General features: G+C 50.4%; 2 protein-coding genes across 6 annotated transcripts in view; both read left to right on the top strand.

Annotated features, from left to right (window-relative positions):
• Positions 1–153: 153 nt before the first annotated feature.
• On the top strand, positions 154–2,057 carry LOC125953661 (mannose-1-phosphate guanyltransferase alpha-A). Its single transcript, XM_049683366.1, has 5 exons — positions 154–197; positions 433–492; positions 553–1,436; positions 1,505–1,625; positions 1,690–2,057. Exons 2-5 carry the CDS (start codon positions 453–455, stop codon positions 1,932–1,934), a joined length of 1,290 nt encoding a protein of 429 aa, XP_049539323.1. The 5' UTR covers positions 154–197; positions 433–452; the 3' UTR covers positions 1,935–2,057.
• Positions 2,058–2,471: 414 nt separating this feature from the next.
• The window catches only part of LOC125953646 (RNA-binding protein fusilli), a 59,024-nt gene continuing 33,745 nt past the window's right edge, over positions 2,472–27,750 (top strand). For 2 of the 5 annotated variants that reach the window (XM_049683344.1, XM_049683339.1), the window contains exons 1-2: positions 2,472–2,618; positions 7,831–8,767. In XM_049683344.1, the coding sequence (XP_049539301.1) occupies positions 8,639–8,767 (129 nt within the window). In that variant the 5' untranslated portion in view covers positions 2,472–2,618; positions 7,831–8,638. Of the gene's footprint in view, positions 2,667–2,701; positions 2,966–7,190; positions 7,316–7,830; positions 8,768–27,750 lie in introns of those variants that run through there. The other 3 variants (XM_049683342.1, XM_049683343.1, XM_049683340.1) reach the window with 3 other exon arrangements.

Here is a 27,750-nt window from a genome sequence, read left to right as displayed (position 1 = left end):
AATTTAAATTTAAATGAGTCGAGCAATAAATTCGAGCTAATCCAAACTCGAGTAAATCAGCGATAATCAAGCAGCAGATCAGCGAAATTCGAGCAGTGCTTTGGCGTTCGTCGCGTGGAGGACAAAATGGTTTGTTTACGTTTTTCTTCCTTTCTTCTTCTTCCGTGCCGCTAAAAATATCGGGAATTGCTAAAAGAGTGAGTAATTCTCCACATTTTCAACTGTTTCTTTGCAATTTTCAGCAGTTTTGGGTGTTTCAGCGACCAAAGAGAACGGCAAAGATTGCACCTTATCGGCCAACTCACGTCCGGAATATTGGAGTCTGTGCAGCTGGCGAGTGTTGACAAAGTTTGGCCACGTCGCCAACAACGAAATCGCACAATTCTCGTCATCGCAGCTGGATTAATCGTAGTTTCGTGTGTTCCTTTCTAGTTACTCGACGTTGAAGCACCATGCTAAAGGCTGTGATTTTAATCGGTGGACCGGAGAAAGGTAATACCGTGATTCGATCCCCGTAATTCCCCGTGACTTTATTCTTCGTTCGTCTTGCAGGAACCCGATTTCGGCCTCTGTCCCTCGATACGCCGAAGCCCCTGTTTCCGGTGGCGGGCAAACCGATCATCCAGCATCACATAGAATCATGTGTCCAGTTGAAGGAGCTGAAGGAGATTCTGATCCTGGGATTCTATCCCGCCTCGCAGATGCAGCAGTTCGTGAGCAACATGCAAAACCTGTACGACGTGAATATCCGATATCTGCAGGAATTTACTGCACTCGGGACAGCCGGTGGGATGTACCACTTCCGCGATCAGATTCGCTCCGGCAATCCAAGTGCCTTCTTCGTGCTGAACGGCGACGTGTGCGCCGATTTTCCGCTCCAGGCGTTGTACGATTTTCACCGAACCAAGGGTGACCGGGCGCTGGTGTCGATCATGGGGACTGAAGCTACTCGGCAACAGGCCGTCCTCTACGGTTGTCTGGTACTGGGTGTTAACGAGGAGGTAACACACTACGTGGAGAAACCGCGCGCCTATCTATCAACGCTCATCAACTGCGGAGTGTACGTGTGCTCGCTGGACATTTTCGCTCGCATGGGATCGGTGTTTCATGAGAAGCAACAGGATTACAGCCTGCTAAGCAGCGGCAACGGCAAGGACAGTGGGCACATCCAGTGGGAACAGGAGATTTTAACGCCTTTGGCCGGCACGGGTCGACTATTTGCCCTTCCCGTGAACAACTGGTGGTCACAGATTAAGACGGCCGGTTCGGCCATCTACGCTAATCGCCACTACCTGGCACTGTACAAGCGAGCGCATCCGGAACGGTTGGCAAATGTTGGAGTGAAGGAATCGGAACACGGGAACGGTAGTCTCGTCTGTAACATCATCCCGGATGTACACATTCATCCGACGGCGTCCGTACATCCCTCGGCTACGGTTAGTCGCTCAACTGTTGGTTAATTCAGTAGAACTCTGAGTAACCTCTGAACCGGTTTTTTTTACAGCTCGGTCCGAACGTTTCGATTGGCCCCGGTGTCGTCATTGGACCCGGTGTACGTATCCGCGAATCCATCATTCTAGAGAATGCGGTCATCAAGGATCACTCGCTGGTTCTGCACAGCATTGGTAAGTACAAAACAGCTCAAATGGTCTTGCTGTTCCTGTAACTCTCAATTCACCCTGTCTACAGTTGGACGAGGATCGCAGATTGGTCGGTGGGCACGCGTCGAAGGCACACCAAGTGATCCCGATCCGAACAAACCGTTCGCAAAGATGGAAAACCCACCGCTGTTCAACTGCGACGGTCGGCTTAATCCTTCGATAACGATTCTGGGTTACTCGGTGAACGTACCGTCGGAGATGATTGTGCTCAACTCGATTGTGTTGCCGCACAAGGAGCTAAGTAGGAGCTTCAAAAACGAAATCATCTTATGAAGCGGAAGAGCGGAGCCAATGCTGTGAAGGAGAATAAGTTTGGTGGCCATTCATGTGCACGTTTTGATAGGAAAATTATAAATAAATTGCTTACTGTTAAGAGTTAACTTGCTCTTTCCTGGAGAGAGTCAACCTGGGGTATCTTATGTGATTTTTCATTGAATATTTGCAAATTTAACTGATTTTCATACCCGGGGCGCTTCTACAAGTACAGTGTTGCCAGTTCGATCGGTTAGAAAATTAAAAAAAAAAAACATTTTCGGTAAATTAAGGTGTTAGGAAAGAGGAAAATGACGAAATGAATCAATTAAACGAGCGTAATCAAGCGAAAGGAGATAAATGCTGAATAAAACCTTGAATTTTCCAAAAAATCCTCCTACCAACAAGCATAAACAAAAATGCTGCAGTATCTGCCAAGAAAATCCCCTATGGCGGAGAGAAAATGCTATGGCAACACCTGTAAAAATACTTGTGGAGGGGATCAACGGAGGGTTTTTACCTTTATGGCCGCGCACCTTGGTTCACTCCGCACCCTCTCTCACTCTCTCGCGAACGGTCTTGGGCTCCGGAACAAGAGCCCCCGTTGAGTTCGATTTAAAAGCCGGTCCGAAGAGATAAACGTCCGCGATCGTGTCGGAATTTCTTCGAGTCGACCTGCTGCAATCGACAATCGTTACCAAAAAGGTAGGAATCCTATTGCTCTGCCGTGTGCTGTTTCCGGTTTGTGGACAAGTGCGTTAGTAATTTAACCGACCAGCGACGTGGCCACGGACTGGTGTATGGACTTGTGGGACGAGTTTAAACATTTCTGTGATCTGCGACTCGCGTGTCCGACTATCGACTGAAATGGTGAAAATCTGCGCAGGAATGCCGTTAGAATAATGCGTAAAATATAGTCGCCGTGTGTTCAATTTCCAGTCTTCTGCGCGCCCCTCTTCAGAGTTTGTGTGGTTCCAGGTGTAGCCGCCGTGAAGCGCGGTGATGCGTGAGATACGGTAGAAGATGGTGGTCGTACACCTGGACTGCTTGGTGTAAGTGAATTTGTGTGCGCGAGAGTTGTTTGCTGCCTCTTGTCCGCCGCGTTGCCCAAGTTGGATGATTGTTCCGTAACAATTGGCACTGCTTCCCCTCGTCACGTGGCCTTCGTTCTCGTCTTCAATAAATCCGGTTCTAGCTGCTGCTATTTCCTCTCTACAGAATTAGGGGAAAAGTTTGATTCGAAGAAAAACGCAAAAAAACAATTCCAACATGAACTCTCCTCCAGCTCACCTGAAGCCACATGAAACGCACACACGCACGCAGCACACCTGAGATAGCTCGCACACCAACAACATCGCCTGTTGGACGGTGCTGTTGGCCGTTTCGCTGGAACGCACTCCTCGTACCCTCGCTTGGTGCACCTGCATCTTCTGGCGCAGCTTTGGGAGTGCGATGCTATGGCCTTGCCAGGCGCGATCTCTCTCTCTCTCTGCTGCTAAGCTATTCAGCTCAAGAATTAGAATGAGGACGATCGGCTTAGGCCCTGTGTATACGCATTATAGAGAAAGTGCGTCAACTGGTTCACGCCCCCTTCCAGTATTGTGTCGGAATGTGCCAGTATTGTTTTTGAAAAAAAGAACCGGAATAAACGAAAGTAGTGGCGTGTGCTCCATTTTTTTAAAAGCGTCCAAAATATCAGTGAAGTTAGTTAGATATCTTAGATCCATGATCTTACGGCACGTTATTCAGATATTTGATCAGAAAATGTCCTATTTAACGGGCGAATTCTAGAGCGTCAATCTCGTCCTTTAATTAGCCAGAAAACTGCCCAATATCGTCAACATTTTCATCCACGTTCGATCCCCAAAAATCGGACCAAAAGATCCCGCAGAATATCACCGCAGTGCTCCACATTTCGCAAATCAGTAACGCACGATGCCTAGCGCAGAGATTAAGATAAGCGACCGACACAGCATTCCAGTAACAATCCAGTTGTCTCTGATTGGTCGACCACGGGAATTGACAAAAGTGAAATTCCTTCACACGACAATCTCCACGCTGCCCATCTGTTGCGTAGCCCATCCCCCATCAACAGACCACATACGCATGCGCGCTCGCTAGTGGTCATCAACACCATATTGGACAGCAGTGGGTCAGGTTGCTGCTTGGTCCAGCATTAGCATATGGAAAGATGGCGGCTGGCGGCTTAGAAGATAGCGTGATTGTGACGCTGGAACTGTGGTGGCCCCGTTTGCGACAACAATCCGGATAGTTGTTGGACTGTTGGCTGGAGGACGTCGGGAAAGATTTATTTGCCTTCCGGCGCTCGCACGACGACACATCGCGCGGGAATCCTTAAAGTAGCGTTCCGATGACACCATCCACTCCATTAGCGTGACCAGTGCGTTCTTTGAGATACGCCGACGTAACTTGGAATCGAATGGCCGTTGACTTTCTTTTGGTCTTCCGTTTGATCTGACCGACTTGCGCAACCTGCGCAGGTGTGGAGGATTCGGGAATTGATCGGGAGTTCAGTTCCCTATCCGTTCCATTCTCCGGACACAATCTAGAGCATACGGCTTGTCGTCCTTTTTCGCTGCGATAACTTGATGCCCCCTTTGAAGGCTACTTCTATTTTTAGGGATCGCCATTCAAACAGGTGCTCCGGTTGTCCGGCTCTTCTCCGCTCCTACCGGTGGCTCCGGAATAACCGGTACAACCCGAAATCCGACGAAGGATCGACAAGGCCACCGAGACACTTGTGCGCGACGATGCGCGGCGATGGTCGTAGTAAGGGAAAGTTTGTGAAATGTTGTTGCTTTTTGGGCTTTGGCCAGTTGACGCACCACCACCACCAGCAGCAAAGGTGTTCGTTCGCGGTGATGGCGACGAAGTTTGGACCGCTAATTCGCCCCCTGGACTATGACTATGTGACTTCGTATCGGTTCGCCCTCGTGATGTGGAAACTATGCTTGGAATGCACGATACACACCGAGGGGCGAGTTATGGCCGCACGGAAGCAACAGAGAAAGCAAATAACGCACGGTCGCGGTCGTAGTTCACGATTTTTTTTTCGACCGAGGGGAGCTCTCTGGGAAGTGAATATAAATTTGACGAGGGTGTCTCGTTGCGGGTTGGCTAGCCGATAAAGCGTGTCACCGCGTGAGAGAGAGGGGCGCGATATGGTTCCCACACTTCTGGCCGATGACGTCCAGCCATTTTTACATGCAGTTCGGCTGGGCAATTGGTGCTTGATTTGGGAAACGTAGCGGGGGAAACGGTGCTTCAATGGTCAAGGTGTTGATTCATTGATTCGCGTCTCTACGCCGCGATCAATGGCTCTCCGTGTGCAGTGATCAAGAGGTAGAGGATTAGTGGCGCCAGTGTTAGATCATGGCTGGGGATTCGTAAGATTAATTAGCGATACTATAGAACGTGTTTTATGGCGTGTAAAAATGAGCTCGTTAGTCGATGCCAATTGAGCCAGGGAAAATGGTGCCCCCTCTCTCGCCCTCCCAACGCTTCTACTAGTGCCCTACATACGGATGCAGCGCTCAAAACAACGGCTAAACCGCGAGAGCGCGCGCGCGTGTCTGTGGCATCGTTTTCCATGGCACCGGATTCGTCGCGCAATCTATCTTTCTTTCAATCTCCAGCTGCGCGCTGCTCCAACCAACCTGCTCCTTCTAACCCCTGGCTCGAATACTGACCAAACTGGAGCAGATAGATATATTATCATGATGCACACACTTCCTGTTTTGTGACCACGCGATACGCGCCGTTTCGGGCATCGAAACCATTCTGCAAAAAACTGGCGTATACAGAAGGCAAAAAGAGTTTATGCTAACCCCTGCAATAGTTTGACGTTTTACCTGGTTTTTAATGGAAAATTCAAGTCTAAAAATTAAAATAACATAACATCCGCTTCCGTTTTCATTCTACTTCATTTTTCTTTTTCCTTTGTGGACTTTGGTTAGACTTAGTGGATAAACTTTTTTTTTTGTATACTGTATACGCTCTGACACGTTGCAGCGAACGTTTATATCCGCCTGTACCCCATGTTTTGGCCACACACGGAAGAGAGTACAATTGCGCGCGGTTGTTACGTTGGTGTGCGTTTGCTGCAGCGACTGGCCAATGGCCAGTGGTCAGATCAGACGCACGGAGCTGAAAAAGGGAATCAAAATGGGTTTTTATGAGCATTCTCATTAGCACACCCCAGAGCCCGTCTAGAGAAGAAGAAAGAACGTATGACGCGATGACGACGACAACAACGACGACGCCTGCTTCGACGATGAGCTTCAAGTCTGAGCGACAATTCTCATCGAACGGCGTATGCTGCTGCTATGTGGTGTTCTCAATCGACATCAACCTGTCGTCGGACATTAGCACGATATGACCACGATTTACCGTGTGCTGACGGTGGCGGTGGATGACGGTGAATGGAAAGATTAAGAATGAAATTAGGCAGGGCTATAAATGCTCTCCACTGAGAACTGTACTGAGTGCGTCCCCGTCTGCTCGTCCGGGGTTCCTCGCTTGACTGGGCCGCCATCGGGGCATCGAAGTCTCATCGAAACTTAAACTCAGCATTGCTTCTCCTCCTCACACGTTCCATTATGACACGTGTACGCAGGGGATGCGAAGCTAGAGGTACAGACCCAACGGGCGAGAAGGTGACGCAGAGGAAGTGTGTGTGGCCACAGGAGAGAGGTCCGAACCGGTCTCACACACGGGGGCCGTCCGATGGTCCTCCGTAAGTCCGGTTTGTTGGTACGCATCCCGTTCTCCTTCTCTCTCTCTCAATCTCGGTGCTTCTCTTCCTCTCTCTCTCTCGCTGTGTCTCTCCGTTTCGTTCAAACTCAACTCGATCGGCCCTCGAAGTCGCAGTGTTGGTGGTGGAGAAGACGGTTGGTGGCGGTAGCAGCAGGGCTTGGACCGAGATGATGATCCAAACATTCCACACGACGACGGCCAGTTCCACCCTTTCCCTCCATTGCAACTCTCCTTCCCAAGGCTGCTAGCGGTGAGGATCATACACTACTTCCCCCGGTGCTGCTGCTGCCACCTGTCACTGCGTGCGTATCGCTCGCTCTCGTTCTCTCTCTCTCTCTCTCTCTCTCTCTCTCTCTCTCGCTCTCTCTCTCTCTCGCAACCCCCCGGTGGGGGCTGCGTGTCTTGCGATTCGGGATCGTCTTCTCTTCCGCTTCGTGCACGATCTCAAAGCTTCGTACGATTCTCACGAAAGGGTTGATCGCCATATTCTCTTCGTACGTCAGCTCGATCGGTTCGCTGTTTTGTGAGCTTTCCGTTCCGTACACCTTGCCAGCCGCCTTTTCCAGCGCGCCACGCGATAACACAACAACCGACCGACCGTGTGCGTGGACCAACGGTGTGATACGGTACGTGGTGCGTACGATCACCTGTGTGTGTGTGTGCGTGCGCATTTTTGGATGGTTTACCACTGAGGAGGACGCGCTCGATCGTACGATCGCAACCCTCCCTCCGCTTCGTCACCACCACCGCCACGATATCAAGCGACATTATCATCCTCTGGCACTCCCTCCCCCCAAAATGTGATCGTCGAGTGTGGGTCCGATGTGGTCCGGTGCGGAACATTGGAGAAAGTTTCCTTAAAAGTTGTCCGGAGACACACACAGACAGGCCGACAGACAGACAGTGCGCGATGTGTTGTGTGTGTTGTCAAGAAGCCAAATTCCGCTAGCTTTTGGTCGGTGACCGCGACGTCGGTGATCCTCCTCCGTTGGGGCTTTCGTATTGCGCTGTGATTTGTGATCGTCGTGATTATATCTTCCGCCTTTCTTATCGCGTACTTTTAAGTGTTTTTCTTTTTGACCTTTCCGAGCATAAACTATGATAGGATGCATCTTAATACGAGGCTGCTCTCTCATTGCAGGTTTCAAACAACAACAACAACTACGACAACACGGACGGAGGAACAACGGAGTGCTGCTACCGTTATCGGGCGCGATCGGCTGAACTCTCAAGAGCGCACAGCGCGTAATGTGATTAAGTGAACGCGACGCGCATGCGCGATCAAGTGCGATCGATAACGGATAAAACTTTAGGTTTTTTTTCTGTTTATTTTTTGCATATTTTGTCGTTACCTTTTCCACAAGGACGACGACCAACCCCTTTAAGAAATACATTCCATTGTGAGCCAAACGCATCTCGTGCTGGATAAAACGAGCTACAACGAGTAGTACAGTATGTGTGTTGTAGCCCAGGAGTGACTGTTTTAGCTTTTAGTTAATCCCCTTTTGTTTTTTACAACTTACATTTCGCAACAACAAAAAAGCAAAACAAAAAAAAAAGATTAAGAAAAACCCATTACCATCTAAGAGCCGAAAGTGACGTAACGTGAAGTGCGTAAAACAAACATCCGTCCCCGCAACGGGCGCGCGCCGGCGCACGCCGCGCACCTCAACCTCGTCGTCGTCCGGCTCAAGTCCGCCGGCGTCATCAGTCCAGAAGTCGTAGACGGCTTCCAGCGTCAAACGATCCCGAGCGCATTAGTACTACTCATCTGTCGCGACGCGTTTTCCAGAGACTTGCCCCCGGTTGTTATTTGTTGAGACGTGCAGTGATTGTGTGTGTGTTTGATTGTGCGCGTGTGCTTGTGGAATTGGTGAGTGCGCCAGTGTGTGAACGGTTTTTCGCTTCTCTCCAAAAACAAAAAAAAGGGAAACAAAAAATCCGCCAAGATGCTGCTTCCGGGCCATCTGGCGGCGCTCCATGTGACGACCTGCGGCCAGAGTGGGGCCGGTCTTGGCTCCGACGAGAAGGAAGTCGTGCTGCTGATTTACGTAATCATCGATGTGCAGACAAACAATGTAAGTAATAATCACCACACCGGGCACACTGCCATGTGCATCACTGCATAGTAGCCGTTGCCTCTTGCAAAGAGCAGGCCTTGCAGTACTAACACACAAATCTGACGCAGTAGCCACGCTGCAAGCACATCTGGAATAGGTTTGAGGTTATGGTTTAATTATGAAACGAAGGACACCTGTCCAAACGAATGATGATGCTTATTTGCTCTGCTCGGCTTAGTCTGTATGATTGGTGAAAGGATTGACGACTGGTTAGCGGGCACCGTAGGTCGAATTCCACGCACAGCAGCAGCAGCAGCAGCAACAGCGGCAGCATCCCTATCTCCCATCTATCAAAGATCGATCAGCTGTGTGTGTATGTGTGGACCAATTCCAACTGTTACCCCACATTCGATTACGTTTTATAGTTCCCTTGTGCTGTTGATCGTATACAGAGTACATGCCCTGGTATGCCCTGGTATGCCCTGAAATGTATGTTATTATCGTAACGCTACTAAAATAACCCAAATAACCCCCACGGGCGGGCGGCTGGTGCGGCAATAGATGACCCAAGCATATGTGGAGAGCGATTTTTCACACTCCCGAAAGCCCCTGCGCGCCGTGAGTGTGACCGGAAGTCAGGTCGAAGTACAGTTTCGGAATTCTGGAGCAACCATCCTCTTCAGCATCCCGGCGGGGATCGCCTGTATTGCATTGTGTGTCGCTACTTCGCACTCACCGGAGGCTTCAAAATCGTTTTATCTTTTCCCCCGGCTGTCCGCGGCACAAGATGAATCTCGGTGCTAACGCCTATCTGCGGCAACTATTGACCTAACCTCTTCAACCGCGAAAATCCCCCCGCGAGCGCAGTTTAGACGTTAATCTTTGGTAGTTGATCAGCCGCTGCTGATCCTCGGCCTCTCAGTGCCGCAATGTTGTGGGAATTGTTCTTTTTCCTTGCGCTTCCGCCGACATGCCAGAGGGGAAACCGGCACAGAGAGAATTCATTATGTGGGGAGATGGAGGGAGGCCGGTGTGGTTTATGCTGTGCACCGCACGGTGTTTCGGCGGTTCGTCTAAAGATTTCCAACTTACTTTGCCTGAATACCGCGGCAGCTTTATTGGGTTGGGCTTTTATTTTTTATTTTTTGGTTCGGGGGCCTCATCTAACTCTTTGGGGTATCCCTTCTGCATTCATTTACCGTTTCGCTAACTGGTGAGTGATTTGTGTTTTGCGATAAATGTCCGTTCGGAGGCGCCTGGAGAGAGTGACGTTTCGGTGTACTCAGTGTACGCGCCAAGCAATCAACCTGCGGTTACTGTTAAACAGTTTTTGGCCGATCAGGGGAACAGATAGGCGCGAATCGTGGAGCGTAGTGGAGCGCCGATTGCTGAGATTCGATTTTGACGCCCCAAGAGACGCCGCCGCCTGCTAATTCGGCTCGAATTCGCAATCCGTTACGTTAAATGGTGGGGAGATATTTTGAGGTTGCAAAGAAGCGCGTTTTACGCTGCATTTAGAGGCAAATTAAGAACTACTTGAATGAAAGATGATGCCGACCGAAGCAGTTGAGTTCCTCCCGTTCCGATCCTCCATTTTTTTTTCAATCGGTTAAATCAAATGTCCGATTGGCTTCTGACCTCTCGAAGAAAGAGCTAGATATCGCGTTAGTTCCCGGTGTCATAACATGTCTCCGATATTGTGCTTCCGGTTCCGGTACCTACAAACGCGTATCTAGACAAAAACCGACGAAACGACCTGGGCCTTAACCTGGGTCATCGTGCAACGGACACGAACATCACGATCGCGATCTAGATCCGTCGCTGCGGCTGCAGCGAACGGGGCGAACGATAAGGACCAGCAGCGGCGACCATGTACCGTCGAGCTGTTGAACCCCCCCCTGTGAGGTGTGGGTTAGTTCTTGCGTTTCTTCTACTTTGCCAGTTTGTTGCATCATCTTTAATTCATGATCCCGCACCCCTTAGCCGTGTACCCTTGCTTTAGCGTTAACCTCCGAATGGCCAAGAACACACACACGCACATACGCTGTCTCTCTCTCTCTCTTCGTCTAACCTTCTCGGTAAGGGGTCAAGCCACGGTCGCCGTTTCGATCGCCGTCGATCGTCGATCGTTGTGCTCGTTTTCGTTTTCTTCGCGCTTGACTGACAACACTCTTGGACTTGGGTTTGTCCGTCGTTTGGTCGAGTCCCGGAGGGAGAAATTGACAGCCAACAGTCAGGCAATCCGGCGGATCATAAAATGGAGAGCTCTGGCCTGGGTACTCTGGCCGTGTGCTGTCCGCGGCGTCCACCAACAACAACGTCCGCTTCTGTATTTGCTTGCATAATGTAGCCTGAAGGAGGGAGGGCAGGGGAAGGCTGCCCGGTAACACACAGGAACAGCAGGAACAGCTGGAACCTGGTGTACGGTACGATTCCCGAGAGAGTCGTCCTCATACCTTCCTTTCCCCCGCGAGGCGGTGGGGTACTGACTTAAAATGTGCATAAAAGGTTAAAGCGGTAACGACGCGTCCACGAAGCAAAGAATGAATGCCCGAAAGGCAACGAAATTACCGTTTGACACCAAGGTCAAGTCCTGGTGCCGGACCTGGTGCCGCGGCTGGCAATGGCCCACGGTGCGCTGCGTTCTAAGAAAACGAAAACGTGTGCCCCCGGGGGAGGGAAATGGGGGTTCTGCTTCTCCTGGAGTGACAACGACGACAACGACGACACTTAAGTATGGAGATTTATGAGCCGTTCAGGGGTGGTGCTCATTCGTGCACGCGCGCTCGCGCTTCTCCTGTTGTTTGGTTGGTTGGTTGGTTGGTTGGTTGATGTTGTCCAGAAAACTTGAAGGCATTGGCATCATCGCGACCGACCCGCGTTGCACCACGGTGAGGATGAGGGTACGCGGAGTCATCCGGAATTGGTTCCGTTGCACCGTTTGCTTCCTGTGCAGTGCCGTGATTTTGCGGCACATTAAGAGCGTTGATGTTGAGCTTATAAATCGCCCAAAATTGAATGCCTCTAAATCTTTCTCTCTCTCGCTCTCTGAAACTACTAATTGAAAGACGCAACAGCAAAGCGCGTAAACACGTTTCTCCAGGGAATTAATTAGAAGACAACGGTAGAAGATACACGGGAGCCTTTCCATCCTCTTAGTACACGAGATGAAACCGCTAGGACATAAATCATACACCATTCCATTCCACCATAACTCACGCACCCTGTCACCTGGATAATCTGGACACAACACCACCATCGGGGGTCTACATCCCCGGACTACCGTTGTAACCGCTATGTTACGTGCTCGCTAATGCACACACACACACACTACCCAAGCGGTGAGCCGGTGAATAGTAGTGTTAAGCGTTGTGCGAGGTCGCCTGAAGGGCCTCCGACAACAAGGCTCAGTGTACTCAGCATAGTCTCGTTTGTCCGATCAGATCCCAAGAGCCTTATCTAACCGCGAGCCAAGATGATGAAGTGAGCGCGTCGGCGTGTATGATTTGGCGCACGATCGCTCGCGAGGGGTTTGATGATGGTAGGGGAGAGAGAGATTGATAAGATGCTGTTGCTGTCCGAATATGAATGTGAATGTCCGAACGTACCCGGCTTATCTTATCGAGCTGATGATGTCTTGCATACATTCGGTGCGTTCCAGGCTGGGCCTCCCGAGAATGGCGTGGTTTTTTCAGTCCGATTGGGCTCCGCTCTCGAGGGGTCGGGACACAATGGGACCGGCTAGTCCATTATAAGCCCCTTTTGGGCTCTTATATGAGTTTCCATATCTTAGCTTGTGTTGCTTTACTCGAATATTATGCTTCGTCTCCGCCCTGATAAGACCAGGTGGAGGTGCGCTCCGCTAATGGAACCATAATCGTGAGAGAATCATTTGGGAACCATTTTGTCGTCATCGCCTTCCCGCCCTTCATCTAGCCCTCGGATCGAATTGAGTGTCTAATGAGTCCCCACACGCATCGCATAATCGGATACGGCACCTTAGCTACCCCCAAAAAAAAAATGGGCAGAAGTGAGGCAGAAATGGAGGTCGATTCACCCCGAAGAACTTTGAAGAACCTCGAAGATAAGCGAGGAGAGCGAGAGAGAGAGAGAGAGAGAGAGGTCTGGTCTGTGGTTACGCTTGAACGTAATCGAGACATTTAACGGCGATCGGACGCACGGGCGCGCGCGAGCCCTAGTTGTGTGTCGTGGTCTCGCCTCCCAGGTCTCGCCTTAATTGCCCCGGCACGTCAGGTTGCGTCCGAAAAAGGATGCGCAGCACCGGTTGGTTTTTGTTTGGTCCGGTTGAGGGAACACACTCCGCCTGCCGCATCGTCGTCATCGTCGTCGTTGCCCGTCGTTGGCTAATTGCCCTTTTCTGGTCCGGAATGGGTGAGCCCACCACACAGCCCATCGCCACAGCTGTGTCTAATCTTTTCCCGTAGAACCCTGGTCTAAGAACATTATGGTGGTGTGCATTATGGGTGTGCGTCCATTGCTGCGAGAAAGGCGGTCGAAAGTGTAGAAGACATCAATTAGTTTGCTCGCTAGTTTGTTCCGCCCGTCCGTCCGGCCGTCCGTCCGTCTGTGTGTGTGTTCTCTAGGATTTGTTGTCGTTTGTTGGCCACCGCCCAAGAGGTTCCCGGATCGGTTCTAGCCCCCGGTGGGCGTTCTTATGGGCTTCTGTTATCTAGGTTTCTGTTATTTTTGTCGTTCTCGGGGAGAAGTCGGAGGTTTTTGCACTCGGGAAATCCGTCTTCCGGATCTCTCCGGAGAGTTCGTCGTCCACCCCGTAGCCCACCCCTGGCCCCTGCCCTGTGAAGTCAGTCGCCTCTAGTCGCGCGAGCACAAATCGTAGACACTTAACCTCAATCATTAGCACGGTCTGACGACGCTAATGGGCTTTCCCTACTTGAGGTGAGGCATTTCCTTTCCTTGCCTGCTCGTGCGCGCACACTGAACGCGGAAGAAGGCAGAACAAATGCGAGGTCTGTGTCTTTCTCTGCCGGAGTACCCTGGATCCAAAGAAACGTCTTCTGCTGCTGCTGCTGCTGCTGCTGCTGCTGCTGTTGGGCACACAGTAATCAATCTTTACCCCGGGCAACAATCATGTTTAGGACCGTTTTTTTTTATAACCTTTTTGATCCAAACCGCATGGCGGAACCCGGGGCGCGATCGCTCGCCGATCGAGATTGGCGATCTGGCGATGGCGTGGAGCGCTAATGATGCTGCTTGGAAGAAGGTGCGTAGAGGAGGAGGCACCACACTACCCGGTGTAATGACCAGGCGTTAACGCTGGAGGCACCGACGTGTACGCTGTACGTATGATCAGTATCGCCAAGGTGTCGCCGTCATTTCTTTCGGCTTCCGTCATCGGGATGCCACGTGGCGAAAGAAGAGGTTTTGTGGTTAGAGACGCGATCGAGACAACAAAAGCCCAATTGTCTGCAGCTAATGTCAACTGCAAGCCAAGCCAAGCGTTAGTGTTTTGTGTCGTCCTCCCCGGATGAAGATGCCCTGAGTTCCGTATGAAGAAGCTGAGACGCGAAGACGCTCCTTGGTCGTCTGCCGAGGGCTACTGGTAGCTGCCCTGTTGTTATGTAGCACTCAGAGACTCTTCACGCTTGGTTGGTAGTGAAATCGGAAGCAAAAACCACCCGGGGTAGGAGGTATTGATGTCATCAGAGGGTGATGATGTCTGAGGATCACAGACTTTATGCGCGCACCGCTTCGGATGTTGCTGTGGAACTGGATACATTGTACATACACATACGCCGGGACACGCCGATGGGCAATTGGTGTGTGAGACCTAGACACGTTCCCATCCGGTGCCACCAGGAATGCCACTTTCACTAGGCGCCTTGCCTTGGCCTAGGCTAGGCTGTGAAGCCACACATCGACCTACTTACCTGCCTCGGCCGGTTGATGACGGTTTGTGGTTTGCGTTGATGAAGATAGCGCGATGGCGATTTGTTGAGAATGTTGATTCGAATGACGTCGATTACAGCTCGAAGCCTAGAATGAGTGATGGAGCAATGCGTTGGGCGTCTGGCAATGTTGCGAGAACAGGTTCAGCCATTGCTAATGAATTGGGCAATTTGCGTTTCAATGTTGCACGATAAGTGAGGAAGTGATCCCTATGGAGCCAGTTTTGTTTGAACTTAAGATGGATACTTTGTCCAGAGGGCTGCCTCTAGCTTCTTGTATTGGATTGAACATCCTAAACTTCTGCATCGCAATTCTGCAAAACCCACGATCGCTACAGCTTAACGAATCGTTTCACTCGATTTTTCCACTCGCGCGACTTCTATCTAATGAAACGGAAATTGATTTTCGCCCCCCCCAAGGAAAGGTTGTATCACGATCGAAGGTACTGGAACCTTTCGAGTCGAGCTATCGACGTCGACTTGTGACGGCAGGAAGTGAATGAGTTGGTCAGTTTATTTTCGGTTCGGGTGCTGAAGCTGCGTCCTCTAATCTCGAGTAGCTTTTAATTACATTTTCCATAATCTTCATGGCCCATCTGTTGCTGGTGGTAGTGGTGGTGGTGTGCTGAAGACGACGTAGCTGTCTGCACGCGCACGGGGTATCTCTTGGACTGGTGAATGACTTTGCGGCGATGCAGCATCTCGAATCTCGTGGTTGCGATCGTCGTTGCAACGACGATCGGGAAACGAACGCTCTTCGCGTGACCTTGTGGGGGGTCGTTCTGGTGGAAGTTTCAGAGGTGCTAAGAAGCGCAGCGTCTGAAGTGACGACGTTTTGCCGATTTTCTTTACGACTCACGGCACACGCAGCAACACCAGCAGCAGCAGCAACAACAACAGTTCTACCACAGAAAATGCTAATCATGGTAATGGCGATGCTTCGATCGGTAGCATCATCATCACAGCACAGATCATCATCATTATTTGCAAGCCATAGCCGCCGTCACAGCGGCAGCAATGACGTAATTTGTTGTATATGCTAGAAAAACGACGGAACTTCCTTCAGGTTTTTGGTCGGCCACACACCGGACTCGCGTTCTCTCATTACTTTGATCCCTGCTACATATGCTTTAGAACCAAGCACACGCAACGTTCTGGTGCAGTAACGACTGCAAAATCAGGCAAGGACACTTCATTAAATTGCAATTAATCCTCGCCAACCTCACTGACGCCATTTTGTTCTGCATCTGTCTGCATCGACGACAACGACGACGACGACGACGACGACGACGACGATGTCTAACTTCGTCTGGAGGAGTAACCAACAACGCGCGTGTTTTTTGGCCCGTTGACGCAGAACCGTAAATGATGCGAAATTAGCTATGGCACTGGCGGCTGCGTTGGAATTACGAGCCGGTCATTTCTGGTGGCCACCCAGGCGCGTGATTACCATACTTTACTTACCACCGGGGGAGGGTATGTGTTCCCTTTGCCTTGCTTTCGGCTGTTTTTATGGCCTGGCGACGGCTGCCAATTGGTTTTGCTTTTGACAGTTAAGCGTCTTACTTGGCGATCAGTTTGAGTTTGAACGATTTTGGTTAGACGGGATTTGCAAAGATTGATCGATTTTCGAACGTATATTAGTAAGCATTTTCGTTACCAAAAGCTGCCAGTACACAAAAACTTCATTCGTTTGCGGTAAACTGCCATTGCCTTAACGCTGGCTGTCATTTAGCGACTTTGATATATTTACTTCAAACCTAGCGCTGATACACGAATGTAAAATGACATTGCCGCTGTGAAAAACATATTAAAAAAGACTGACGAAGCTTAGACAATAAATTCAAATTGTTCTAATAAATACTAAGTGATAGATTGCCGTGAAATACATGTATTCCATTTTAAGCAGCATACACGATAAGTAATTTTGAGGGAATAAACGGTTGAATTGGCCTTTACTGTTTTCATCAAGCATAAATAAACATTGCCCATCGTCATCGTCGTCATCTCCACCAGCAGCAACACCATCACCATGACAACGGCCAATCAACAACGTTCGCAGTTCTCGCCCCAAACAAATAATCGACGTTTTGATTAATATTTAGGCAATTAAGGTTGGATATTGTTTGGATGGCCGAACGCACGGTGGCCACTGCAGTGTACAACTTTCAACGCATCGTTATGCTTTGGTCCCCCCATCCCCCTCCCTATTATTACACGCTGGTCAGAAACCTCACAAGTTCGACGCTTTCAACGTCCAACAGCGGTGGCTGCGTTGAAAGCAGATGATGTGCCAGCATCATCCCCCCACCCCTTCCTCCGCCGAGGTGTTGCGCATCTTTAAGCGCCACCGCCACGAATGGCGTGCCTGAGCAAAAGAGCAACATATTTGCATTTCGGAGCAATCGCCACGCGAGAGAGGGAAAGAGAGCAAAAGATGCTCAACGACAATGGGATGAGAATCGAATCAAGCATGTCGTGCGCGTGTGTGTGTGATACGACGCAGTAATTGTAGGTTCTTGTGAATCTCCTTCAACTTTGTTGCCTTTCAATACATACCCCTGTGCTGGCCCGGGGGGTGGCTTGGTACGTCCCACTACTGTCAAGGGTGCTTAGCAAGGGCACCTTACCACCGTGCCTGTCTCTGCCTTTTGCCTTCTGCGTTCTACAGGCAAAGGTATCCAGCCAGCTGGACTGTTTTGTTTGCTGTTGAGTGTTGTGGTTCGTTTGTTTTGGATAAAAAAAAGTTTCAATCGGCATTTCGAGAGACGGAAACAGAGGACGAGAAGCCAAGAGCTTGGCCCCGGGGGCCTAGTGGCTGCCAGAGAGGGGCTGCGTCTGATTAGAACGACGGTTGGCGGTGAGTCGCGCGGTTTGCCAATCCTCTCGCGCACGAATCGAATTCGCGGTGTGTGCCCTTCGATAAGCATTTATTTGCAACATTTGCACAGCGAAGCGAACGAGCGAAAGTTTCCGTTGTGGTGTGCTGCTGCCGCAAGGTGCGCTGCATTTTGGAGAAGCCAATGGTCGTCGATCGTTGACCAGCAGCAGCAATAGCAGCAATAACACACGCAGAAGCGAGGTATGAAGCGAGCCCGGCGGCTAGCCAACTCAATACTGGCATTTCCGTTTCACATTTCGCCATCGCGGCGCGGTGTGTGGTGTCGGACCGCGCCCGCTTCGGAGTCGTTTTTCTCCTTCCTGCATGCATGCATCGCCTCCTGCACTGTGGCGGCTGGTGCTCCAGTTGATGGATCAATTTTTGCTTCGGTTGCATAAATGACCAGACCACGGGCTGTTGTGGTGGTGGATGTGGTGATGCCACACCATTCGTTATTATGTTTCAGTAGTACTACTGTGGTGATCGCGTCTCGACGAATCAGGTGCTGCTAGTGGCCGCCGTCATCGCCGTGATCAGCGCAACGCGTACGCACACCGAGAACGCACTCATTGGCTGGCCAATCAGCGTGAAAGCGCCTTGCGCGCGCGTTCTAATGCACTTCTCTCGCACACACTGACGCGTGTGCGATCGTCTGTCGGTGACTTCGATTGCGATCGCGTGAGCGACGAACCCATGATCGAGAGCTTAATTTCCTCTTTGACGTGGTATTTATAAGTAAATAAATCGCGGGCCGATCGATTGCTATTTTCAATCGAAATGTTATCGCGTGAATTGGAGGATGTTTGACATTGTGGATCGTGTTTTCAGGCAGTTCCTGTTCCTTCAGTCGATCAATTCCTCGATCACTTGTTTTATGTACCAGCAACCGGAGTTTGTGGATGAGATGCGTTGTTACTTCGCCCTCCCACCCTTCCCCGGGGGTGAGCCATAATAATTAGTGTAGCCTATCATCAGTGAGCAACTACGGCGAGCTTGCGAGTTGGCATTAACCATGGAGATTGCTTCGAAGGAGCAGCGAGGTTGGCCTACTGCGACCTTGCGACCCTCCGGGAGTGCGCGCGTGCACACACGCACTCATCTACTAGCAACGATCTACGAGTGCACAAGTACACCAGCTTATTGCACCAACGTCAGCGCCCCACCACCTGGAATCGCCGGTTGCTAAGCTTTTGCTTAACAACGCGCGTAGCTACAACGTCGTTTCATCATTTGGCGGATAATCGCAGCGAAGTTATCTTTTGCACAGAACACACACACTCTCTCTCTCTCTCTCTCTTTATCGGCATGCTGGGCAATTTTCCGATTCGCGTTTCCTCTTCCTTACCGACGACGTAACGGTGATTGCTGTGCCCGGGAGATGTATTCGTTATCAGCAAAATGCTGTCATCGCTTGCTTGTTGCTAGAGGAAATGAAGAAAATTAACGCCATTTAAAAGGCGCTTCAAGCGGTCAGGGGATTTTTTGGGGTGGAAAATTCGTATCGCTTCACCATTTCCCACAACAAATTCCCCCAACTCACTAGCCCACCCGATATCACATGCATATCACCGACATTACGAAACCTGAAGGGCTTCGTAAACGCACAAAATGAAACAAAACAGCGGAATGACGAAGAGGAAACAAAAAAAAAAACAGCAACAACAAAACAAAGCAAGAAACTAACGAAAGGAAAAACACGAATTTCCTTCAGTTTTGTACCGGTGTGGCGGTGGTGGCGCTTTAGGAAATGTTTTCGGCTAAAGCGGCACGATGGATCACTTTCTGTGCAACCCGGATTGCCGTTACGGTGTTTAATGAATTGACGCCATCGCGATCGAGTGCAACTTGTGCGGGGCTCGATTTCGTTGTTGCTCGAAAGGTTTCGATGTAAAGCTCCAGCTACTTGGTTTGCCAAGCCCCAAACCCAACCAGCTATTAGTGGTTGCACCAGCGAAGGATCGTCGTCCCCTCTGAGGCGTTATAGGTGTTTACACAGTTTGGAATATTGGGAAAAGATTTAAACCCCCATTTCGTGGCGCTAGAGGGGTTCACCTCGGCGTAAGAAAAAAAAAATCTCGACAGGTAATGAAACGAAAAACCAGTGGAAAACCGAAATCTTACCACGAGATCGATCGGCTCGTTCGCTCGCTCGCTCGCGCCGTTTCGGTTGGATTTGGGGAGCTTTTCCTTTTATTTTCGGTTAGCCCCCGGGTTGTGTAATGTTTTCTGCAAAAAATAAAAAAATCGTCGTCGTAACACAGAGCTCGCGATGGAAATCATGTGGATTATTTCCTTCCATCGAAAGTTGATGAGGAGAGGCAAGGAGCGAAAAGATCGATTTAATGCCAAAAACCTACCTCGCCGCCACTACCTCCGTGCAGCGCAACAGCACAAACAAAAGGCTTTCAATTTTCCAATCCGCTGGATCCGCATCATGATCACGGAAAGTTATCATGGACCTGCCAGCACTAGCACAGTGCGCCGCGTGCGTTTGTGTAGGGCGCGGCACATTGGCTTTGTTTTGCTTGACCGAGATTATTAGGGTGAGCGAAATCACCACCACCACCCCAAATTGATGCTAACATTGAGATGGTATGGTGTGTGATGCAAAGTAGTAGAAGGGGGAGGCAGAAAGAAAGGCCAAGAAATTAAAAAGTCGAATCCTGTCCATCGAAACCGTCGGCGCTGTCTCTAACGAGCGCAGATCAACTCCATATAATGATCAGTAGTTTTTGGCAGCGTCGATGATGGTGATGATGCAAGATGCCGCCTGGCGCGTTAATGCCTGCGATGACGTGTGCCAGGGAGCCGAGCAAATGCTTTTCGATCGATTTGAATGCAGATAATTTTCGGAATTATTTTAGACCCGATCGTCAACCGATTATCGGGCGGGTGTCTTGTTAGCAATGGGTCTCGCCTTAGCCTTTCCCCTTTTGTCGGATCAAGATCAAGACTGTGTGTGAAGTAGGTTCCATCATGAAGCAGGTGGCAGTAACAGATCAATAAATTGTCGTCTAGCGGTGCCGCAGCTCGAATTGAGAACACAGCAATTGCCTTAAGCAACAGCAACAACCGCAACCGTCTCCCAATCTCCAGTCCAGAGCTATAATTCTTCACCGTTCATGACAGCTTTCCAAAGTAGTTGAAGGTGAAAAATGAGATCTGCACTACTACGACAGACGGTGGTCAGTATCTTTCGTCTACTTCAAAGTGCATATCCACAACCTACAATGCTGTGTGTGTCAGGCTACTGTGTTTGCTTTCGACTTCACGATATTCTTATGCCCGTGATCGAACAATAGGCGAAAGCACACACACTCTCGATACATCTCGCCTGGTTTGTGGCTCGACTCCGAGGCCTTTCTGATCCTGCATAATGGCTCGTTAATGTTGGGCCCTTGCTTTGCTCCATCAAAAGCATACAAACGATCAAACACACACACAGAGCTGAACGCATTGTCAATAAGATGATAAATAATGGATCGGAACAGCGGCACACACACACACGCCAAGGGGAGTGGCACACACATTTATCACCATAATATGGGCTGAGGGAAGGAGGAGCAAGGGAGGAGGGTGATTAGAGGGATGGGGATCTCGCTTGTCACAGAGCGCCACGAAGCGCCACTTTTCTCCTGATTTTTTTTTGTGCTTGATAAATTGCTCCATTTAGCAGGAGAAAAGAAGCAGCTCCCTTGTGTCTGTGGCTTTTCCCCGCCACCAAAAGGTCCTTTGGTGGTGGTTCAAAGGGGAACCCTTCCCGCCCCCCGCTCTCGGTCAATACTTCTCCTTCTTCTTCTCTCTTCAGGTGTGCCGATTATGGGTTATTAAGGTGTGTGTTGCCACAACCCCCTTTGGCGCCTGCTTCTTCTTCTTCACTGGGGCGCTCAATCATGCTAACGCCTTTAGGCAGCCAACCGGCCACCACCCTGTCTAATCCCAGTCCGGGGGTTCATCTGCTTGAAGGATAAATTAGTAATAATGGGAAAATTACTAGTGGCCACCGGGCAAATGGGCGGCGGATAGCCCCGAGGTCGAAGCGAAATCATTATTACGATCACGCACACACCGAGACACACGCACACACACGCACACGCGCGCTCGTTCGCGTCTTGGACGGGTAATGTCGAGGCGAAGCCGGGAGAAAACTGCGCTGGAAAATTATGTCATAATCAGGAGGTGGAGTTGGGCCTTTGGAGTCTCTCCTCCCTCCCCCTGGAGGCACAATTTCCACCAGATGGTTCCAGGGAATCTCGATGGCCGAGGGGGAGGGGTTGCAACAATTAAAAACACTTTCTCCTCCCTCTCCTAACCCCCGCCGGCGGGTGATGGTGATGCACTGGTGTGGCCGGAAGGACCCCGCAGATTTGCCCTTAGTAGACGCGATTCGCTGCGTCTTCCTTCTCGGAAGGCGATCTTTGCTCTGCTTGTGATCCCAAAACCTCCAATGATCACGAACCGGTTTTACGCGTGTGTGCGTAGCGGGCACGTGCCAGCTGTAGCTTTGACCACCACCACCATCATCACCACCCCCTTGGCTCTTTGAGGATGATTTCTTCGCTCTTTTTGCTGCGACCGAAGAGTTTTAATTCAATTTTCACTCTCCGTGCGTCTCCGCTCTTTTGCTCGTTTTCCTCTATCGATCGATCATGGTGTGTTTGTCTGGCTGTGTGTGTGTGTGTGTGTGTTGGAAACTTGCCAGTGTGCGTACCCCAGAGGGTTTTCTCGCTGCTTACGGCGGCGGGAATGCACTTTTCCGAAACGCTTCCGGCGTGTAGAGCCCGCGTTTCAAAGCATAATTTGCTCCCCATTCGTCATGGAAACCGCGAGACCTAGAGCGAGAGAGAGAGAGAGAGATTGACGTGGATGCGTTTGCGTAACGCGCTTCTGGTGCTTCTCTTTCGATGGTGGCTTTGGCCACGAGGAAGAAGAAAAGCGAAATGAGCGCAGGAAGGAGCGACGTTCGCCGAGAAAAACCGAAGCAGAAGAAGCGGAGGATGAGGAGATCGCATCATTCGTTATGATATGGCGGGGAAACGCCGCGCTCTTGCCACGGTGGCAGCCACTCTGGCAAATGATTTTGATATTTTGACGAACGTATGCCGTGGCGTCATTGGATACAGTGCTGTGCACTTGGCGGATTGAGTTGTTACGTGAGTCTAATGCTTGTTGGTATGTAATGGAGTAATGCTGCCCCACGGTATGAGGGTAATCGGGTGTGTGTAGCTTTATTAAGCCGGTTGTTGATAACAGATTTGAGAATGCTATGCTCTCCGTCGTGTGTGTGTACACACAGCACTGCATCGGAGTAGGCTTTGGTAGCTCTGGTTTGCTCTTTGCAATAGCAATCATAGCAGGGCTTGATGATGGTGATGGTGGTGGCAACGACAAGTCGACAACAAAGTAGCGAACGGACGCGAGCAAGTTGAGTTTCGCTGGAGAGTTAAACAGCGACAACTTCGAAGAAAGTGTGTGTGTATTTCTGTGCGACCAGAACCATTCCAAGAACCTCCACAAGACCCCGCTGTGTGCAGGTATTTAATCTATTTTTTGTTTAATTGTCAACTGGCGGCTGCCGTATTTAAAATTAACCTGTTTCAATTTGTCGGAACTTTGCTTGTGGCTTGTCATTTGCAACAGCAGCAACCATCGTCACGATCGTTTCTCTCTTCAATCACCAACGATCACCATAATTGACAATCTATGTCAATCGGTTTCTGGAATCGAGTATAACGACCACAACAGTGTAGCCACCCAACAGAAGCTGATTGTTTATTGGCCACAACGACGACACCTCACTAGATGTCCGGTGCAGATAACGGAGAATGCTAGTCCTGTTTTTGCAGTTTTTTTGGATGCATCGTCCAACTTTGTTTGCCCCCCCGAGCGAGAGCTTTTCATGCATTTTCTTAGCACTTTTTTTTTTCTGTGTCACTTGCTGGTTGCCCTCAAAAGCTGCACCGCTCCGGCGGCCTATGGGGTTTTCACTTCCAGCGAACCATTTCGATGATGACGACGACGCAGGAAGGGTGGAAAAACCTGCTGCCTTCATCTATGTGTGTGTGTGTTTGTGTGCACCACCGGGGTGCGGTTTGAAGATAGTAATTATCTTCGCACGACAGCCACAGCAGCAGCAACAGCAGCAGTAGCGTGGTAAATGCTGCGGTGTCCGGTAAATAGGAACCTTATGCCGCGATGCAGTAGCTCGCGCACGCACGCACGCAAGATAGCGTGGCCAGCCAGCCAGCGAGCCAGCCAGCGGCCCCCGGACCATACCGTTTGAAAGGCTCGTTTGCGTGTGTGCAGATCGCGCACCAACCACACGTCGTCGTCGAAAGGTCGTCGAAAAACGCTCATCGAAAGGAAGGGGGCGAGAGAGGTCTTCGATTGTCTTCGATGCGTTTTCGATCGTGCACGACGCGCTCGCGCGCGCCAAGCTGCAACCCTCCACCTCCTCCTCCTCCTCTTTATCATTAGCATCGAATAGGCGCTTCTGCTGCTGGGAGTATGGAGTTTTTGCGTTGCGGTGGTGGTGGTCACTTCGCAAGCAGGAGATTTCATTGTCTTTTTTCACCCCTCGGTTCGCTCGTGCCGCTGGGAAGCTGGACGAGAATCTTTCTAAACGCGTTTTTTTGCTGCGTGGAGGTTCATTAGGCAAACATAGGCTTGTGGTCGCGCCCGCTCACCGTTGGATAGTTGGCTGGTTAGGTTCTCTTCCCTTTACTATGTACGCGCGCAAGGTGTTTTGTGTCTGCCATCGCCACCGCTAGTTGGCACTCCAGGCATCATTCTGGCTGGCTTTGGCTGGATGGTCAGTCATGGGTCGATGTGCACGACCACAACGACGACGACGACGACGACGACGACGACGACGACGACGACGACGGTGTCAAGAGGTTCAGCTATAGCTTACCACTTCTAAACACACCAGTCGCCGCCGCTCGTCGCTTGTCCGCTCGTTGAAGTCTTTCGTTTCGGTTGGGTTTTTTGCGTCAAGCAGCAGCAGCAGCAACGAAGAAGGTTGTTCGGTTCAGCAAAGCATGGCCATGTTTCGCTGCTTGCATGTTTTTGCTCCTCCTGCTGCTGCGCACTTTGTTTGAGAAAATACTCGAGAATCGCATCCGGTGGCAGTCGTCGTTGTCGTTGTCGTCGTCGTCGTCGCCATTGTCGTCCTGTATGCGATTCTGCGAACTACGGTAGAGCATTCCATTCCATTGGTCCGATGGACGGTCAGGTGTTGAAGCCTTTAATTTTCCAAACGCCCTCTCGAGGTTGGCATCGCCGTGGACCGTGGAGCGGCTTGTGGCCTCTTAATTGGCTACCGGATAGAACTGGTTGCGTAGAATTTACGTCCTGTACCTAGGTGTCGACGGATTAGCGAAGGTGTTGAGCTCCTATGGCGGGCAGGACAGTAGCAATCAAAGCGATACCAATTGATTGTACAATTTGTAGCGCTGCTGTTGATCTGCAGTTCATCTATAATTAATGGTTTAATCGTTTGGCAGATTGGAGGGTGAAGGTGATTCGCATTGAGAGGAGAATGACGGTTCACAATTTTCTCAGTTCATTCAGTTGATCGAGTATCCTAAAGTCTAACGATTGTTACAGGAGACAGACTAGAACTCGAGAATTCTGATCTTTTCCCAACAGCTCTTACTTTCGCCTGAAACTTATTCGTCAACAAGGACAGGCTGCTGCGAACCTTTATAATCCGAGGAAGATTCGCAGAAGGATATTTCGCCTGGTATGAGAGGAAGGATGAATTACTGCGCTCGTGACGAAAATGACATCATGAGAATAGAAGATGATGGTCCAGCCCCCTTAAAATGGTTTTTGGGCTTCTGCTTGAACAGAAAGGGGATGCTAGACCCTGCTGGTGATGGAGCAACGGTATCGACATTGATTCTAAAATGGCAACGCTCAATTGATTGACAAAATGGTATCCGGAATTGCTGATTGTGGTAAAATCGTTCATCAATTGGAGCGTCTGATAAGTGAGAAAAAGTAAGATAGATCTCAAGGTACTCACCCTTCTTGCTGTCATCCACTTGCAGTGTCTCAACGCAACCAATACGCCAGCTTTATAATGCGATCCACATAAAAGTAGGTCGCAACAGCTAGCAGCAAGTTGGTTGCGATCGAAAAAGCTCCTCCTCGATCGATCGAAAAACAATATCGCCACCCGGCACAATCAACAACAACATCAATATAAAAAAACGGAACAATCCTCGTGCCAATTACAAGAAATAGATTATACTGGCCACTTCCCGTCGTGGCTCCCGCAAAACCTCCTCACTCCAGCTCGGTGTTTTTTTTCTGTCATCGTCATCCACCACTCGCATCCGTTCGGTCTCGCCTCCTAATAATAACTCTATATTACCGCGAAATCGGAATCTATTTTTTCCTTCCCGATCCAGACACATGCGCACACACATGGACACGGTAAATGCAACTAGTGATGGCATGGATTGGCATCCGTGGGGTTGCAAAAAAAAAACGCCGCGGTAGAGGTTAGATTGCAGTTGAGCTTATCGTATGCGACCGACTGACCAGCCGATTGGCGCGTGTGCTGGTGACCGGGCGCCATTTGCAAGATTCATCATTTTTAATAGGAAATCATCTCCCCCCCCATCGGTGGCTCATGCGGTGGTTGGTGGTATTTTTTTTGTTTTAACGCCAACCCAATAGTTAGCTGAGGGGCGCATGCCGCTCCCGAGGTGCGAAATTAGTAGAAAAGAGTCCCCCCCCTCCAGTATGTGTGTTTGTACCGGAAGACACGTTTTGTGGTCACGTCGCGCGGGCGCTCACGCTGCTACCAGACGCAGCTAATCAGACCCTTGCCAGTGCAGCTGCACTCTCGCTGGGAGGTACGAACTGACCTTACTCCCTTCGCTGCCACCGCACAATATTGGCTCGGTTTGTTGTTGTTGTTGCTGCTGCTGCTGTTGAATGGCGCTTGATCATGAATGATTTTCAAAGTTGAGTTACAACGGAGCGAGACACAGAGCACGGGGGAGCAAAAACCAAACGCAATCAATTGCTGGGGCAAGTAACAATAGCAACATCGAGCAGCAACTCGGCTGGGGGGGTAATTACCATCCCGGGAGTTACCGGAATACGTTCCTTGGAAGATGGTAATTACGCGCTGATCGAAGATGAATAAGAAGAAGAAAAAGCGAAACGGTTATGACGGCGTTGACGGCGGCGTGATCGATTGGATACACACCGATCAGTGTGCGGCTAGAAGGTTAATTTAGTTTCGTCCGCTCGCGTCCTGTTCGAGGGCATCTGTAAAGGGACGGAGGGCATTTGGCTGTTGGGCGTGTGCGTGTGTTTGGAGGAAGTGCAAGTTTGGATCCCATCGGCGGTGCTAATCGCTACCGAGATGGCGCAGATGGCACCACAGATGCTGCGAAACAGGACGGAAATCATGGAGCCAACGGTGAGCAGCGCGTTTAGTGATGCGCTCGCCGCCACGACTTAGTTCTCTTCGGTGCCAGTGCCGATAATAATGATGATGATGATGATGATGCCGGTGGCTGCGATGCAAAGCGATGCGAACTCTATAATCAATGGAGAAGAAGGTGTCTCTTGTGCAACGATTACACACAGAGCCGTGCGCGCATTAATTAGACCGTGGCAGCAGCAGCAGCAGCAGCAGGAGCGTCTTCTGCTGCTCAAGACATCCTCGCTCTGCCCTGGTTAATGTCTTTTTAACAATAACTGTGGCAGACGCGTGTATTTAAGATGAGCAACGTACTGAAACGGTGGTTTTATGGTTGGCTCCAAAAGAGACGCTCGAGCGTCGTCGACGAGCTTTTGGGGATTACATTGTGGAGTTACCAACCGATCGTTCGAACTTCCGCTTTACCTACTACTATGGCGTGTGGGGTTCGAGTTCAAGTAGCGCGAGGTGCGCACCTTGTGATCGGCTTGATGAAAACATCAATCACAATCCCTCGTCCATAGACAACAGCTACTAGAAGCAAAACATTGTTGCGTCGCACAGCAGGAGACGATCGATGGGGTGCGGTATGCACAGCAGGTCGCGGTGATTAGTTGAAGTTGGCCACCGATGTCAAGGAGGGGGAGCGTCCGGCGCTGGCTTCTCTCTGTGTCAGCATCTTCGAGAAGTAGGTAGAGAAGCGGCAGCCCTTATCCCCCTGGTGTTGTCGCTGTTGCAGTTGTTGCTG

This window comes from Anopheles darlingi, chromosome 3, assembly GCF_943734745.1.
Source record: "Anopheles darlingi chromosome 3, idAnoDarlMG_H_01, whole genome shotgun sequence".
Taxonomy (NCBI): Eukaryota; Metazoa; Arthropoda; class Insecta; order Diptera; family Culicidae; genus Anopheles; species Anopheles darlingi.
This window is presented reverse-complemented; position numbering and strand designations above follow the sequence as displayed.